This window comes from Enoplosus armatus, chromosome 1 (assembly GCF_043641665.1).
Source record: "Enoplosus armatus isolate fEnoArm2 chromosome 1, fEnoArm2.hap1, whole genome shotgun sequence".
NCBI lineage: Eukaryota > Metazoa > Chordata > Actinopteri > Centrarchiformes > Enoplosidae > Enoplosus > Enoplosus armatus.
The window spans coordinates 8,548,140-8,565,169 of record NC_092180.1 but is presented as its reverse complement, the minus strand read 5'-3'; the positions used below and the strand labels follow the sequence as shown (position 1 = coordinate 8,565,169).

Here is a 17,030-nt window from a genome sequence, read left to right as displayed (position 1 = left end):
GGAATCAGGAATCAGCTGTCAAAAAAGTAGCTTAAGTATAAACAACGTATCAGAGAGAGGTAATTTTTAAATTAACGTTATGTTGTCAAACAATCGGCCTCTATATATGTGTCTGCATTATTATTGGAGGATATGTGTTTACTGCTGAATGTGATTATAGCCGTGACAACCTGTGCTGTAGTTAAATAGCCTACAGTAGCTAACCTAAAGCTTACTGCGTGAGCTCAGAGCGTAGCTTGCTAACTAACGTAGCTAGCTTAGCTGGCTAACACGGAAGGTAACGAAACTACGTTCATGTTTAATTAGTTAAACGGTGTTTAAATTAACCCAGTGGTTGGTTTATGCCCTACGTTGAACAACGGCAATTGAGTTGTCCATTAGCTGGCTAGCAGACACCCAGTCGAGGCAGATGGCCGCGGCTAACGTTAGCCAGGAAACTATTCAATGTTGTTGTTGTCGTCTATGTTGACATATCCTGCGCCAGCTAACTACAACGACAAGCTAACTAATGTTGGCTAATACGCTAACAATGACAGCAGCATTCTTCGGTAGCTAGTTAGACGTAACTTATCACCAACATGTCATGTTTTCAACTTATTCTCGCCATTTTTAAATGCTGCGTGACAGTTAACGGCACGTGAAAACTCACTTCGTTAAACTGTTAACTCGCTGAGACGCTACTGAACTTAACTGTTAGCTTGCTAATGTTATTCAGTAATAAACCCAGATGCGATTTGAAACATAAATTGGTTTGGAAGCAGCGTGTGTTTACTTTATTTTGCTATCATAAATATTCTTGCAGAGATGTTCAGAGCTTGTGTACTGCACTGACCGGTTGTCTGCCTGTGAGTTCTGACTGAACACACCCGCGAAGATGCCTGCAGTATCCAACGGGGTCAAGGATCTGTATCTGTCCACATCTCTGGGTGAACTCAATAAAAAGGCTGAAATTAAGCCAGACAAGACGAGCACCAGAAGGTAACGTTAACATTAGGTTTCATGTGTACTGGTATCAATCCTATATGGCGAGAGATGGGGATGGGGATAACATGCGACAAACGTCCCCAGTCAAACTTGAACCAAGGACATTGCAATCACATAAAGATGAAAGTGTTTTGTTTTTTTGTTCTAATTTGCTGTGTTGCAGCTATGTTCAGAGTGCCTGCAAAATCTTCAAGGCGGCAGAGGAGTGTCGTCTGGACCGAGATGAGGAGAAATCTTATGTGCTGTACATGAAGTATTTAACTGTATATGACATCATCAAGAAAAGACCAGACTTCAAGCAGCAACCGGTATAGTTTAAGAATTGTTAAATTATAACTTCTTTCAGTGTATTTTTGATACAAAACCAAAGTGTTTTATGTAAAAACTTGTGACCACTGGAAATGTATAAAGAATTGAAGTTGGTTATTTCTGAGTAACTCTTTTCTATTCCAAAGGAGTATTACATGACCATGCTCGGGCCAAACAGCTTTAAGAAAGCCATTGAAGAAGCGGAGAAGCTCTCTGAAAGCCTTAAACTCAGGTTAGAGGCTTTGATTGTCTGAGAGTGTACACACCTTATTATGGAATGCATAAGCTGCAAGATATGACATCAGCATGAAATCATGTTCATCTTCACATTTTAAACAGGTATGAGGAAGTTGAGGTTCGAAAAAAACTTGAGGAGAAGGAGAGACAAGAGGAGAAGAAAAGGAGGGAGGAAATAACAGAGAAAGATGGTGGTCGAGGCTCTCCAAAAGCATCAGCAAACAAGAAGGACAGCAAAAAGGTAGAGACGTCTTCATATTGAAGCATATTCACATGAGGCAGGCAATTCCAATGAAAAGTACTTTAGTCAATGTGTATTTAAAAGTGATGTTTTGCAAGTGGATGCTCAGGTTGTAGTTTTTCATTGAGCCTAGTAAAACATGTACTACACATTTAATTAAACCTCTGATTAAAACCTTCAAACTTTTTCATCTGCCCAGTCAGACATTATAATGGACTCTGTGATTAAAAATGAACATGTTGGGGTTTTATTTGAAACTACACTCACTGGATTTACACAGTTTTAAGTCTACAGTTCACTTTATACCAGTACAAACAGCAGCCCTACTAGCTAAATTAGCAAATATGTGAATGGCATTGTTATAAGTATTTTTTTATGATTTTAGTTATTTTATCTAAGAAGAAATCAAGCCAAATGGAAGCAGTCAAGTTAGTTCGTTTATTAACAAGATGATTCTTTCATGTCTGTATGTCAGGTAAAAGGAGAACAGAATGAACTGAAGACTGCATCCTCAAAAGGTAAACTGAGTAACACAAAAGAAGTCTGATAAACCTGTGTAATTCTTTCTAAAATCATTGTATAAACCAAGAAATTGTCTGCAATTGTGTTTCATCCTAAACCCATGAACTCTTTTTTGAATTTGAAACTGTTTTTACAGTTCTTGTGTTGATTTAATGACTTTATCTGATAGCTGCGTTGCCAGCTGGTGGGATCACAGCTGAGAAACTTTTCCACATGATGAAGGACCAGACGATTACAATAATTGTCATGGATGCCCGCAGCCACGGGGAATTTGAGGAGTCTCACATTCAGGTCCCAGCCCAGACCTGCATCTGCGTGCCTGAGGAAGCCATCAGCCCAGGGTGAGAGGCTTCATGCCTGATAGTTTTGATCTGATGCTGAATGTGTAATTTGTAGTCTGGTTTTGGGAGTGATGATTTCCTTTGTTAAGGTGTTTGTGTCATTGTCAAACAATAAAAGGAAAAAAGTATCAACTCCCAAACTTGACCTCCTAAACTAAATGTAATGACTTTTCAGAATCACTGTGAATCAGATTGAGGTAAAGCTGCCAGAGGTGTCCAAAGAGCATTGGAGGCGGCGGGGATTTGTGGATTATATAATCCTGCTGGACTGGTTCAGTTCTGTCACTGACCTTGCACTGGGCACCACCTTGAAGAGCCTCAAAGATGCTCTCTTTAAGGTAATTGTATGTGTGTGTGGGTTGGCTTTTGGGCATTTGTTTATGTGTGACTCTTGGAGTGTGAATAACAGCAGCAGAATTTTCCTGAGAGGTACAATAATGTGTTTGCACGCTCCACAGTGGGACAGCATCACCATACTGCGCAGTGAGCCACTGGTGCTGGAGGGAGGCTACGAGAACTGGCTGTTGTTTTACCCCATGTACACAACCAACGCTAAAGTTCGGGCCCCGAGGCAGAATATCATCAGCACCCTCCCTCAGTGTGAGTATCACCAGCACAGCACGCATGTTACAGCTTTGGCTCTTTGTATTATTCAGTTAATTTATTGCCAGGGTTTGTGTTAATGTAGCTGCTGTTATTTTATTTTAAGAAATTGTAAAAGCAAATGAATACATTAGTAAATTCAAGTGAATGTTCTCTTCCTGCACCCTAAAAAACACCAAACAAATCAAATCTGTCTCCAGCTTTTAGTGGTCTCTTACTATAGGAAACTGTTTTTATCCAAAATATAAATAAACACACTAGTTTCCAAAGCAGATTTTAGTGGCACACCTGAAATTGCTGTTAAAATACATGTTCTTACATTAACTATATTGCACATCATAACTAGGTATTCCAGCTCAGAGCCTCCGTTCTTTACCAGTAGCAGTGTAAAGGTTTGTCTTACAGTACAGTGAGATGAAACTAAAATAAGAATACAGTTTGAAAAAATATTATCTTGTCTTACTCATAAAGTGTAGCTGGACTCTTTTAGTCTAATGTTTCTAACAAAATGATTCTCTCTTAGATGTATTTATTTTCTTTGATGTTTTTAACAGTGAATTTCAGCTACCCATCCCTAGAGGAACCAAAGCCTCCGACCCCTCCTCAACCAGAGGTTACACCTGAGCCTCAGGAACCCGCAGCTCCTGTGCTGGTGAACGGGGTTGCACCAGCAGAACCCCCCACATCTAAAACTTCCATGATTACTGACAGGTTGCCAGACACCATCGATTCCCCCGTCACACGCTCCACAAATTCTGGGCTGGACCTTAATAACAAGGGCCCTGCGGCAGGCACATCCAGCCAGTCACCTGCAACATCCAAGGCCTTCCCACAGGTATTGTTTATTATTTATTTATTGGTTATTATCTACACTGATAACTATTTAACTTTTGGAGAGTACAAATGTCTAAACATCACTCATGTTTTGTTTTATCCTCCTGTACTCCTGTCCCAGTTTGACCGTACCAAGAAACCCTCTGTACGGGTGTCTGACGAGCCTAAGCCCAACCAGAATGGGTCAGCAAAGGACTCCACCCTGAATGGCCCAGTTATCCCTGACCGCTCAGTCAAACCACCCTTCACCTCCAGCACCTCTCTGTCTAAAGAAGAACAAAGCCAGATACACTCTGAGGCAGTGGCAGTGATGGAGAAGGCCAGACAAGAGCAGGAAAAACGCGTCAAGGAGCGTCGTTTAGAGGAGGAGAGGCGGGAGAAGGAACAGAAGGAGTTGAAAGATAGGCTAGACAGGGATGATAGTGAGAAGAGGAAGAAGGAAGAGGAGGGGAACGGACATCAGGAGAAAAAGAAATTGGAGAGGCAGAAGGCAGAAGAAGAGGAAGACAAAGAGAACAGGGTGTGGGACGATAAAGAGAGGAGGGGAAAGGAGCAGAACTCTGACACCCCCTCAAAGAGTATGTCTCTGGACTCGCCTGCTCCCAACCATATTGTTAGTGAAATTAAGGTGAGTTCTCGTTAATCACCACTAAAGTTTGATGTTTCATTTCACCCCTGTGTTCGTGGGAAGGTGCGTGTACAAAAATGTTAAATGTGTGAAATCCTTTCCTGTTCTCTTACATTTTAGACAATGAAACCACAAATCCACATGTCCATATACTTATAAACACACAGCCACCGGATTTAAAGCTCCTGTGAAGCCTAGTAGTAAAGAGTAGAGCCTGAAAGACAATTCTTAAAAAAAAATAAAAATAATTTATTTTTTTGATCTATTTAATCCACATTTGACCCAGAGACTGCTGGTTATCTATCTCTCTCTCTTCTGGGAGTCAATTCATTGTTATTGACATTTAAACGTCATTTAACTCGAGGCAGTGTCAACCCAGGTCAGGAGGCTAAAGCCGGCTCATGCGCATTGACCCATTCAGATTGACAGGCGTCGTGTGTTTAACCTGCCTCACAGTCAGTCTGAGTGGAGTGTATGACAGATGCAAATCATAAACAATTTGATAGGTAAATGCAACAACCACATATGCATATTAAGTCTGCACTTTGTTAAATGTGATACTGGACACGGATTAGTGTTGTAGACATTCTCAAATTAGTTTTGTTTCTAGCAGTAATCATTTTCTGCTTCAGAAAAACAAGGATGTTTGGTACATGAGTCATACAGTTTTATGGTTGAACAATGCCAGACATGTCCGTGACTTTGGGCTTCAGAAATAACCCTCACTATGAAACTCCCTCATAATTATATTTGTAGAGAACTTTTAGGTGAAGTCAGTGTGTGTTTAATCCACAGAGGGAGCCCCTTACCAGAGCCAGGAGTGAGGAGATGGGTAGGAGTGTACCAGGCCTTCCAGACGGTTGGATGAAGGTAATGGATGTTTAAACCCGAAATATTTCAACCCATATAATATTTCTCATTTAGAGCTCTAGAAGATTTAAGTTTATGTAAAAAAAAGGCATATATTTTAATTGAGGAATAATTGTTTGTTCTATTTCTTTTCATGTTTACCCCTCCACTTTTGGCTAGTTCCTTGACACAGTGACGGGGACCTACCGATACTACCATTCCCCAACCAACCGTGTCCACCTGTACCCTCCTGAAGTCACTGTTCCCCAGACCCCACCCTCCACACCGCCAACAGTCAAACAGAAACCACCGCAACCAGCTGAGCCAGACGCCAACCGTGAACAAGAGCGGGAACAGTCTAAACTGAAACGCTCCTACTCCTCCCCTGATATCAGCCAGGACCTGAGAGAGGAGGCCCAGAAGAAGGCCACCGCCCCGACCACTGCTGCTGTCACCCCCACCATAAACAGAGAGACCAAGTAAGGCACACAGATGTCCAAAAAAATACAAATCCCTGTATATTATAAATTATTGTAAAGCCCAGTAGATACTGCCTCTGTGAACAGATTGTTGACAGTACACAAGAGAGATAGCTCGTGATGTTGTTGTCACAGTTCACTTACATGGAGGAGAAAACAATGTACATTATAATCACAAGGGTAGTATTTTTTACAGGATTGTTGTATTTGGGTTTTATTATTATTTCAAGCTGACCATTTGTGTTGTTCTCCCTATTGGGATTGGTTCCAGTTTATGATTTAAAGATGCCTAGACGATGAGGCCAAATCTGGTGTAGTCTGTAGTGTTCTTTTATCAGCATTTCAATCACTGTATTTCAACATATAATCGGAACCTGTTTCACAAGGAAATACAGTATTTTGGATGCTGTTGAAACAACAGTAATATGTAAACTGGGTTTCAAAACGTTCACTTTCCAACCAAATTCAAACCAGATCGAACTTAAATGTGTAGACATATTTTGACATGCAGTTCATCAACAACTGTGATAAGTTCACAATGCATGTATCATCTATTATCATAATCTAGCTGTACTGTATTGCTTTGGATACATAAGACATTGTTTTTCCTTTAGTCTTATCTTTGCAGAAACTTGTCCGGTATTCTCTCATTGTACTTCTCTGCCCTCCAGACCCGCCATTGCTAAAGTCTATTCTAAAGTGGAGATTGCGCGGCCTTCGGCTGCCAAAATTCGCAACCTGAATCCTACATTTGGAGGTCTGGGTGCATCACTGACTGGCCTTCGTAACATGGGCAACACATGCTACATGAACTCCATCTTGCAGTGTCTGTGTAACACTCCTGCCATGGCTGAGTACTTCAACAACAATTACTACCTGGAGGACATCAACAGGTCAGGGCCCAGATAAGTGGAATTACTTACCATAAGGAAACAGGTGTGAGGGAAACATTTAATGATGTCTCTGTTCTCTTCCTCTGCCAGGTACAACATCCTTGGCCATAAAGGAGAGGTGGCAGAGGAGTTTGGTGTGATCATGAAGGCCCTGTGGTCCGGTCTGTACAAGTGCATCAGCCCGCGGGACTTCAAGATCACCATAGGCAAGATCAATGAGCAGTTTGCTTGCTATGACCAGCAAGACTCCCAGGAGCTACTGCTGTTCCTCATGGATGGGCTCCATGAGGACCTCAACAAGGTAGTGCACACACTTGTTTCATGCAACTCTAGGACATAACCACCAGTGTGGTGTCGATAAAGTCTTTAAAAGGTTTTGATATCTGCTAGGAGCAAAAGAAGCAGAAAAGAAAAATATCTAAATATTCTCAGCCTTGACTTAAATATTGAGTGACTAAATAATAAGTCATTTATTCCTATCCCTGGCTTTCTAAGGCTTGCCTTCTACTACCCCTGTATGTTGTTGCACATTTGCCTGTTAACAATAAAAACATAGTCTTTTATCATTTTCCTTCTTTCTGTTTTTTCACTGGTTTTCATTTTGATGGCAAATTAGAGAGTAAGTAAATAGCTGTGTGTCCTTGGTCCTCCTGCAGCAGTGTGAGTGTGGCGTGTCTGCATCTGTCTGGTCTGATGCTCTGTCAGAACCTCTGCATGTAGACCCAAGACATTGCCTCATTGCCTGTATCGAATGACGTTTCTGGCTTCATGTGCATTTGAATGGGGGGAAGGACTAGGTGAATTGGTATAAAGATAGAAAAAGATAATTTCATAGCTATTTTTCATTTTTCAAAGACATTTTTCCTAGTTAAGGCCACACTGAAGCTGTCAGAGACGATGGTTCTTAGTAGAATGGGCAGCTTGGAGATACGGTGACGACTGTCTCCACCTGGGGTTGAGTTGAAGTAGTACATTCACCTCATTATACTTAACGAGCTATTCAGTCTTTCAAATTCAAAAAATGAGGTGCCAGTTAGGTTGTAACAGCTGATGACGTGCATTTCTCATAACACACTCTCCATCTCATCAAGTCCCTTTTGTGTGATGTTCCGACCTGTCTGCCCTCAGGCTGGCCCAGTCCCAGTCCACTTTGTCTCTCCAGGCTAATTGATAAATCAGTCAGTCTAATTGATGAGATATTAATTAGCAAGTGTTAACCTGCCTTTCATCTCTTCCTGCCTATCGTAATGAGAGTGAAGTGGCTGACCTGCATGCTAATGAAGCTGAACGAGATTAGATGTTGATTATTAGGTTTGTCACTTTAGTCTGTAGTTCTCATTGAGTTTGTTTTTTCCCAGTGCCAAATGCAGTATTATAATTATGACGAGTATATTCTGCCATCAGTCATATAGATTTAGTGGCTTCAGTGGGATCATGAAGGCAGGTTTTGCTGATATCTAAAGCTGCAGTTTTTCCTGTGTACCAATATGTTGTTTTTGCGTCTCTGGTGTCAGGCGGACAATAGGAAGCGGTACAAGGAGGAGGACAACGACCACATGGATGATCAGACGGCAGCGGACCTGGCCTGGAGCAAGCACAAGCTGCTGAACGAGTCCATCATTGTAGCACTGTTCCAGGGGCAGTTCAAATCCACTGTGCAGTGTCTGACCTGCCATCGCAAGTCACGGACATTTGAGACCTTTATGTACCTGTCGCTGCCTCTGGCCTCCACCAGCAAGTGCTCCCTGCAGGTCGGTCAGACACATTAAACATGTGCGTCAAAGGGTGTGGCGGGAGTTTTCTCTGTTTTTAACAGTTTCTGATCATTTAAGCTTGTCAGAAACACCAAATTTGGGCCATGTTCTTTACCGAAGCACATTGCTACTCAAAATAAAAACATGCCCTTTCAGTCTTCAGTTGCCTTTACAGTACTCAGATTCATTGTTGAGGGCAATGAAAGACTATTTACATAATTGAGTTTAATGTGGGTACAGCAGAGTCCACATTCGCAAACTACTTTCCCCTGTTAAGGCCGTAATGTTCCAGACAACCAGCCAATGAGTTTTAGATATATGATCTGTAACAGTTTTTTACTTTGTAATACTTAATGAAATGTTTGCTGCTTCTTGGCAGGATTGTCTGAGGCTGTTCTCCAAGGAAGAGAAGCTGACCGACAACAACAAGGTGTTCTGCAGACACTGCAAGGCCCACAGAGACTCCACCAAGAAACTGGAGATCTGGAAGGTCCCACCCATTCTCCTGGTGCACTTAAAACGGTCTGTAGCGATATTTGCATTTTAAAAGATGTAGACTTAAGACCAAATGCTTTGTCACTTGTGGTTAACTATTTTTTACAGTTTGCAGTTTCATTGTTGGGGAAATAAGATTAATCTGGACTGATATTTTTGGCATTTTACCACATTGACCCTCCTTTTCTTTCATGTGTGTAATTTCTGCAGATTCTCCTATGAGGGTAGATGGAAGCAGAAGCTGCAGACGTCTGTAGACTTCCCTCTAGACAGTCTGGACCTGGCCCAGTACGTCATTGGTCCCAAACAGAGCCTGAAGAGATACAACCTTTATGGAGTTTCTGTAAGTAGAAGTGACATTAATTCTGTTGTGAAGTGTATTTTTAAAAGAAAATCATAATAACCGTTCTGTATTTGAATGTTTTTCTTTAGTTTGCGCATATACAAACAGTACAAACAAATGAATAAAGATATGTTACAGGAGAGGTCAAGAGACTGTAGGCTTATGCAGTATGTCGTCCAAAACCAAAAGAAGTATACTCAAGAATACAAACGTAGAGGACGTAGACAGTATACAGTAAAGAACAATGTAGTATTATTACTTTTGCTATGTAGTTATATGTTGTAAATTTTTCATAAAGCTGTCAGTCCTTCGGTTGGTATAGTACATAAATAGTTGGATAGTAAGCCAATAACAATGTAGTTCTACCTGCAAGCTGCCTAAGCATACCAATGTTTTGGCCACTTGACAGCAAGACAAACTGACAGTAAAGACAAAATAACCTGTGCTCATATCTGCCAACAGAGGTGTTCTTCTCTGAATCAGAATCAGGTCTATTGTCTTTATAAGTATGTGTACACATTAAAAGAACACACACACTTACAGTCAGGTTAGATGAGAACGAGTTTGGAGGGTTTGTTAAGAACACAAAACAAATAACAAATTGAACAAATATTTGAGGCTTGCAGTTTTGAATAAGTAATAATTAAATATAATGATGATCTATCGATCTGTTTAAACAAGCTTAACCTTCTTCTTTCTGCTGCCAGAACCACTACGGGGGTTTAGATGGAGGCCATTACACAGGCTACTGTAAGAACGGCGTCAAACAGCGCTGGTACAAGTTTGATGACCACGAGGTGTCCGAAATCTCCACCTCCTCTGTCAAGTCCTCCGCAGCCTACATCCTGTTTTACTCCACCCTGTGATGGAGCGGTAGGACATGAAGAGAGAGAAAACTACACCAGGGCAGCGGCACTCAAGCCTAGAGGTTGTTTTTCTTTTAATTTTTAAAATCACAGCTCTGAGGACCTGGTGCACGCAGCTGCGGGTTAACTAGTCGCGTATGTGCACGCGAGGACGTACCTGAGCGAGTGGCTATGAGATCCCCGTCTGTGGCAGATGGGAGAAAGGTGCAGGCACACTGTGCAATGCTTCAGCTACTAGAGGACCCTATACCTGTTAAAACATGCCGTCTGTTCATATTACTGATAATGTAGAGACTAATCAGATGCTCTTTTACTCCGACTTCTATACCTTGATGGTTGTGTTGTAGGGCTGACAGCTGGTTCAGATGCTCTTCACTGTCATTTCTGTTGCACTCAGTGTGGATGGCCGTATCGCCGAACTGATCTTCAGCTTTCTTGTGCTGTGCATACACCGGGGTTAACAGTTAGATGCCATGTACATACTTAACCAATGCTGATGTTGCACATTCTAAAATGTAAATATCCGAGGGCAAGGTGTTTCTCTGTTAAGTGACCAAATGTTGTTGTTTTTTTTCTTTTTCTTGAAAGTAGCAGCGATCATATTCCGTATTCATAAAGACAAACCATTTGATTTAGGGGTTTAACTCAATAGCCCTCTGATGTTTAACATGATCTTTAAAGAGGATGGAAGAGACTGTGTGTTGAATTTTGCATTCTTCCTAAAGAGAAGAGGGAATTGAGATTGCTGATTGTTCATATTAGCCACACTCTTGCACTCACACAATATGCAATCAATTTAAGTTGTTTATGTACAACACGTTTAACAGCAGACAGTAATACTCGACTCAGAATGCTTTAAAACGACGCTGATGCTGAGATCTTGTCTTTCAGTCACAGAAGTCACCTACCTGCTTCTATAAAGTTTGTTGTAGAATTTAATCTCTGTTAAACATACTTAACTCTTTACATTATTATATTCAAACGCTAAAAGTATTTAGAGGATAAAATGACTGGGAGATCTTTGCATCCTTCTTGGCTTGTACCAGTGATGCTGGTTTTGAAGGATGTTTCTAGGAGGCTGGAATTTAGATTTATCTGATTAATTTTACAGTACTGACCCGGAAGAATATGAAGACATAAGAAATTGACCTTATTCACTTACAGTGCGTTAGGGTCAACATTTTCTGCCTGACTTACTGACTGCCTGACTGCCTGACTGACTGACTGACTGACGAGAGCAAGCACAAAGTATACTGATATTTGTTCTGAATGGACCAGAGATCTGAGGTGGCAGGATTTGACTCTCTACTCCCTGAGTACAGTTTTATTGCCTAGCATGAGATCATAATCTGTTTTCTTTTTACTTGTACATGTTGATTTTATTTCTTATTGCTCTAAAAAGCATTGTTTCAGATATAACGATTATATTAACCTCAAACAACTCATATGACTATTTATTAAAACTGCTTCAAAATATTGTTTGTGTCTGAATGGCTGTTTCAGGATATATCAGGTAATCACAAAAGTACAGTACAGGCAAAAGACTGACTGAATGAAACCCGTTAATCCTCTAGTCCCTTCATTCCCGAGGTTATGAGACAATATGGTTTATAAATATTACAACACTAATACAACAGTTGGCTGTAATAATAGCAAGCAAGTCAATGCTGGATCTTTAAATTTATTTGGAGCACAGGTATGGAGAAGCCAGCAGAAAAACAAGCATCAGAGATGTAGTCTGACTGATGAGGAGCAGATTCAAGCATTGGACTTGTATAACAATGTCCGTCTCACGATGGACAGTTTAAAAACAAGTATCAAAATATAAAATCCAAACGACAAAAAGAAAGTTGAGACTCAGTCCCCTCATGGTTTTGGCCTGCTAGCTGGAGAGCTCAGAGTCCATGGATCTTTGGCTTTTGAAAGGGCTTGCGGCTGTAGAGCAGCATGTAGGCATTTGGAGACTGCACAAGGCTGTCCTGTACCTCTCTGACTGCTGAGTCGTCAAAGCAGTGCCAGGTCCGAGTCAAGGCGTTCTGACACAGGGCTGTGTAGTGACCCATGTTCAGGTGACCTGCATGGTTCTAGAGAGGGAAGGGATTAATTTACAGGAAAATTCCCCAGGCAGATAGAAAAGAAGGAAATTGTGGACAAAGTCAAAACTCCATTGTTTTCATTGCAGACTTACTTTACTTATTTTAGCAAGTGATGTACACAGTTTTTGTGTAGCCATCATGTAAGAAATTCTGCAGCATGTTGTGACATGATGCCATCCCAAAAAATGATTCAACAATTAATTTAGCAAGTAGGGTTCCTAGTATATGTGTGTGAGAGTGTTTACTGACCACAACAGCATATAGGTGGTATGAAGAATATGAGGTGTTCTGCACCGAGCTGGATAGAAATGGGGTGAGATCGAGCGTCGGGGAGAACACAACATTAGTCCTCAGTTTCACCTGGTTCTTCCCCTTACAACCAAACCTGCAGAGGAGATGAAGATCACATTGACTAAAGAAGATACCCACAACATTAACTTTCCAGTATCTCCAGGGTATTTACACACAGCTGCACTTCATAATAGAATACATCGCTCATGTTGGTGTATAAGAAAATCTTCTGATTTCTGGTTTTCTAAAGCTTGTGACGTTATTTGTGAATGTGTAACTAAATAAAATAGAAGTTTATCATTGATAAGAGCAGACCAAAGTCTCAGTTACAGAGATATACTTTGGGCTTTATTTTTGATGAGGCTGAACAATTTGATGACGTTAATTATCATACGACTAGACGAGCTAGTGTCGCCAACGGCTTTTCAAGGCCAAGAATGAAGCCAACATGGACCAGAAGTCCCTAAATTGCTCTGAAAAAATGGCAATTTGAACATCTACATTTCTATGGCAACTGGGCAAAGATCATGTGACATGACTGAAAGCCCCAGACCAGCTGCTGAGTGGACCTTTTTAGGTGTGATTGTTTTATCAATATTTAAGTCCTAGATGTCCTAAATCTTTTGCATTCGTTCACGATATCTAAAGATTCAGCAATTTAACATGTACACTTACTACAAAGTGTCACCTTAATAGATCATGACACATTTCTACCCACCGTTTCAGGTGCAACATGAGGATCTCGGGAGGTTTGTTCATCCAAGTGAGGACAGCTGTTTCTCTCCTCAGCCCACACACTGAACACAGCATCTGCTCTCCCCCGGTCAAGGTTGTGTGCTTGAAGAACAGTGACAGGCAATCCTGCACAATATAAAGACAGAATTGTGAGAAAGAACGAGACAAATATCTTTAAATGCATACAGTTTGGATGATTTTTTTAATGATACAAAACGGGAGCTGCAAGCACCTGCCGCTGTTAAAAGGTACCTGAATGGAGCACTTGATAATGTCTGTTGGAATCGGTAGTGACAGTACAGTGAAGGTCTGTGTGCTGTGTGCCTGGTGATCACAGTGCATGCAGAGGGTCATGTAGCTCAGCTGGCCCTCAAACACATGTGAGACAATGGTGGACTCCCACGCTGCAGTAGCACAGTTTCTATTCTGGTCTTGTCTCTGCTGTCGCACTGAGGAGCGCATCTGGCGCTTTGCAACCTTGTAAACACACATACACACAGATTTACTCTTTCTGTAGGTGTAGTGGTATGCCACAGAGAGTGACGTGATAGACATGTCGCTGCACCTTTTTGAGGTCGTCGTGGAGTGCGTTGAGGAGGAAGAGCAGCAGTTCCTGGGCGTCTTGCTGGGAGTAGTTGTTGAACTGGGGAAGGATGGAGCACAGCACAGACCTGGCCTCCACAGGGGCACAGCTGGAGCTCCTTCCCATCCACATCTCCTCCAGCAGGCGCACAAACACCTCGGCCACCCGGCACTTAGACCTGCATGAACAGAGGTTAAACCGGTGGGAAAACATGACTTGTCAACATTCAAGAGAGCCAAAACGAGAAATGGCGGGTGGTCTTACCTCGCCAGCTCTTTGCGAGTGTCCTGATTAAGGAGGTGCTCCACGAGGGGCACGGTGGAGCACAGACACTGTAACACAGCGTTTAAGTAGCAGGAGTTGCCGGAGTTGTCCAAACCGCACACTCCTGGTCTGTTCAGCCTCGCTGCTGAGCTGCAGCCTCGTTTCTCTTTTTCCATCATCTGACCACAGCTGATAGTGTTTGTCCTGCAAGACCAGCGACAGAACCACATCCTTATTCCTGTGCAGTGCTGCACATTGTATCTTAAATTCATATTGTCACAACATTAAAAACTGTAAATATGTTTTCTGTAGCTGAATAGATTAGTTAATCAGCAGAAAAATGATAATTAATTTTAGGAATTTATCAAAATGTCAAACATTTGCTAGCTCCAGTTTTTCAAATGTGATGATGTTGTAAATTGAATATATTTGCGTTTTGTCAAAGGTCATTGACTAAACAAATAATCAATTAATTGAAAAAAGAACTTGCATATTAATTATTAATAGAAATAATCATTAGTTGCAGCCCTTTAAAAAATATCAACCCATTTTACAGTCGGAGTGCTGCATTGTTACCTTATATACAGTGTACTGTATCTTCTTACTCTAAACTTGCACTTTGTACATAATATGCCAACTATACTGCATTAATACAGATTATTAGCACATATATTACTTCCTTTCCAACTGTCTCTTTTAATTTAATGATGAGAACTTAATACCACATTTCATTTATCATTGAATTAATGAGCCTTGATACAAATATGTGTAGAGATCAGATGCTTTCAAAAATAGAAAGTTTTCAATGTACCACTGGGTATTTTTTTTTCAAACATCTAATATCGTGAAAAGCTATTAGCTTGAATTGAAACACTAGAACAAACAGTGAGACCAACCTTTGCTTAGAAACATTTGTTAAACTTGTCCCTTGGTACGAAGTGCTGTTTAGCCGTGGCAGAGCAGGCACAGTGACGCTGCTGTCTACGGCTAGCTGAGAGGCCAGAGTCCTGGTGAACTCTGTCAGGTGGACCTGCCTGCCTGAGCCCTGGTTCTGCAGAGAGTGGAGCATAAACGTGTTAATGCAGATGATGTGTAGCGTTGCCCAGAGGCCTGGGAGGAACACGTCTGCCACTGATCCTTGAGGAAACAGAGCAGGTCCGGTCCAGCCCTGCAGGTGGGCTGCAAGCTGAGACGGTGAGTCCTCAGATGTGAGCTGGAGCTGATGCGGCATGACTGGTGGACATGAAGGTGATGTTGGGTCCGTGACTGGTCTTTTAACAGTTGGAACAAAGTTAATATCGACCCCTAATCCGGAGAAGATGTCCGTGAGTCTGCCCTCCATCCAAGCAGAGCTGTCCAGCTGAACCGGGTGTCTGTGGCTGCAGAAAGGTCTCAGCAGGTGTCTGACCACCTGTTCAACTACAGGTTTCCTACTCTGCCTCTGGAGTTGCTCCGGACAGTACAGATACATGTTACAGATGAACCCCGAGCTCATGTCACAGAGGAGGGCAAGATGGAGAGGGCAAGGACCCTGCTCGTAGGACAGTTGGTATTTCTTCACGGCCAGGTTGTGACCGGGTGTGTATAAGGCCTGGTAGCGTCTGGTTAAGTGCCTATAGAAAGTAGAGAGGGCCTCCAACTTGTCTCCATCCTCCAGTCTAGTCAGAGACAGGAGATTGGACTGGAAGCTGTTTCTCTTCAGGACACCCTGCCATCCATCCAGTTTTAGGGTCAGCTCAGAGCCAAAGCTGCAGTTCTCTCCTACAGACAGACCGCTCTGTAGGACTATAGAGAACCATGTTAACGCCTCGCCATACTCCCCCTCGGAGAGATCTGCACTCTGCTCTCTGCTCTGGCTGTATGACGGACGGTTAGCTCCTGCCTTCACACCGGCAGCTCTCCTGATCAGCTCCCGGACGGCTCTTCTGTCCAGCACCTCCAGCAGGAGCTCCCTGGCTGTATAGTAGACCTGGTAAGTGGGTCCAGTCTGAATCCTAGTGAGCGGCTTCACCTTTCTGGACCTGAAGATGTTTGGTAAACACAGGCCGTCACTTTGGGGATCTCCATGCAGCTCATCCACCAGTTGGCACTCCTCTGACATCCAAGTGCACTCCGTCACTGACAAAGCCTTGGCCTTCATCTTAGCCTCTCTGCTTGGTCTAAGAAAACGCCGTCTCAAAATAGTGACGGCTTCTCTCACAACAGAGACCTCTGATCTGAAACCACTATGACATGGCAAGACGTGAGACACAAAAAAGAAACTGCTGTGTGCCTGAAATTCCTCCCTGTGAGAAGAAATGAGAAGATAACCGAACACAGTGCACTCAAGGTGTTTCTCTTATCCTACAGGGTGTTTGTGTGTACTGTACACGTATGTATGTGTGTGTGTGTGCGCGTTGATCTGCTCTCAGGTGAAACACACTCTGAGGTAAATCACCAGGCATCCACTGTAGCCAGACAACTGTGTCTTGGCAACCTATAAACACAACCCTTTGACTTTAGCTCTCGTGACATGTTTTTGTCCTCTTGTGTGTAATTTCAGGGTTTGGCTTGACATTTAGCAAACCATTTAGAAGCTAAGAGGAACACATATATTTCATCAGTTTTCTTCATAGTGTAACTATCAGTCATATTATGATGTCTAAACAATCTTTCATACACTCCATCAGATGGGTCTCTGTAG

The 17,030-nt window shown here is 42.2% G+C and overlaps 2 protein-coding genes across 2 annotated transcripts; one reads left to right on the top strand and one right to left on the bottom strand.

Annotated features, from left to right (window-relative positions):
- usp8 (ubiquitin specific peptidase 8) lies at nucleotides 1-11,854 on the top strand. The gene is made up of 19 exons (XM_070922572.1): nucleotides 1-59; nucleotides 803-978; nucleotides 1,148-1,292; nucleotides 1,440-1,525; nucleotides 1,633-1,771; nucleotides 2,247-2,289; nucleotides 2,463-2,634; nucleotides 2,810-2,972; nucleotides 3,093-3,234; nucleotides 3,792-4,072; nucleotides 4,193-4,699; nucleotides 5,495-5,569; nucleotides 5,729-6,027; nucleotides 6,699-6,920; nucleotides 7,011-7,221; nucleotides 8,435-8,671; nucleotides 9,054-9,196; nucleotides 9,380-9,512; nucleotides 10,220-11,854. Exons 2-19 carry the CDS (start codon nucleotides 875-877, stop codon nucleotides 10,376-10,378), a joined length of 3,261 nt encoding a protein of 1,086 aa, XP_070778673.1. The 5' UTR covers nucleotides 1-59; nucleotides 803-874; the 3' UTR covers nucleotides 10,379-11,854.
- Nucleotides 11,855-12,273: 419 nt separating this feature from the next.
- On the bottom strand, nucleotides 12,274-16,487 carry LOC139289603 (ubiquitin carboxyl-terminal hydrolase 2-like). The gene is made up of 7 exons (XM_070911231.1): nucleotides 15,244-16,487; nucleotides 14,348-14,536; nucleotides 14,054-14,261; nucleotides 13,753-13,962; nucleotides 13,484-13,626; nucleotides 12,724-12,859; nucleotides 12,274-12,462 (listed from the first exon to the last, which is right to left on the bottom strand). The coding sequence occupies exons 1-7, from the start codon at nucleotides 16,485-16,487 to the stop codon at nucleotides 12,274-12,276; spliced, it is 2,319 nt and encodes a 772-aa protein (XP_070767332.1).
- Nucleotides 16,488-17,030: the final 543 nt, after the last annotated feature.

What these genes read in the sequence shown, in the direction of transcription:
- LOC139289603 (XM_070911231.1), bottom strand. Translation starts at nt 16,487, where the DNA reads ATGAAGGCCAAGGCTTTGTCAGTGACGGAGTGCACTTGGATGTCAGAG. An exon ending in ACAAATGTTTCTAAGCAAAG is followed by an intron (nt 14,537 to 15,243) that starts GTTGGTCTCACT and finishes AAACACTATCAG; the next exon opens with CTGTGGTCAGATGATGGAAA. An exon ending in TCAAAAAGGTGCAGCGACAT is followed by an intron (nt 13,963 to 14,053) that starts GTCTATCACGTC and finishes GCAAAGCGCCAG; the next exon opens with ATGCGCTCCTCAGTGCGACA.
- usp8 (XM_070922572.1), top strand. Translation starts at nt 875, where the DNA reads ATGCCTGCAGTATCCAACGGGGTCAAGGATCTGTATCTGTCCACATCT. An exon ending in TCAAAGATGCTCTCTTTAAG is followed by an intron (nt 2,973 to 3,092) that starts GTAATTGTATGT and finishes CACGCTCCACAG; the next exon opens with TGGGACAGCATCACCATACT. An exon ending in TACCTGGAGGACATCAACAG is followed by an intron (nt 6,921 to 7,010) that starts GTCAGGGCCCAG and finishes TTCCTCTGCCAG; the next exon opens with GTACAACATCCTTGGCCATA.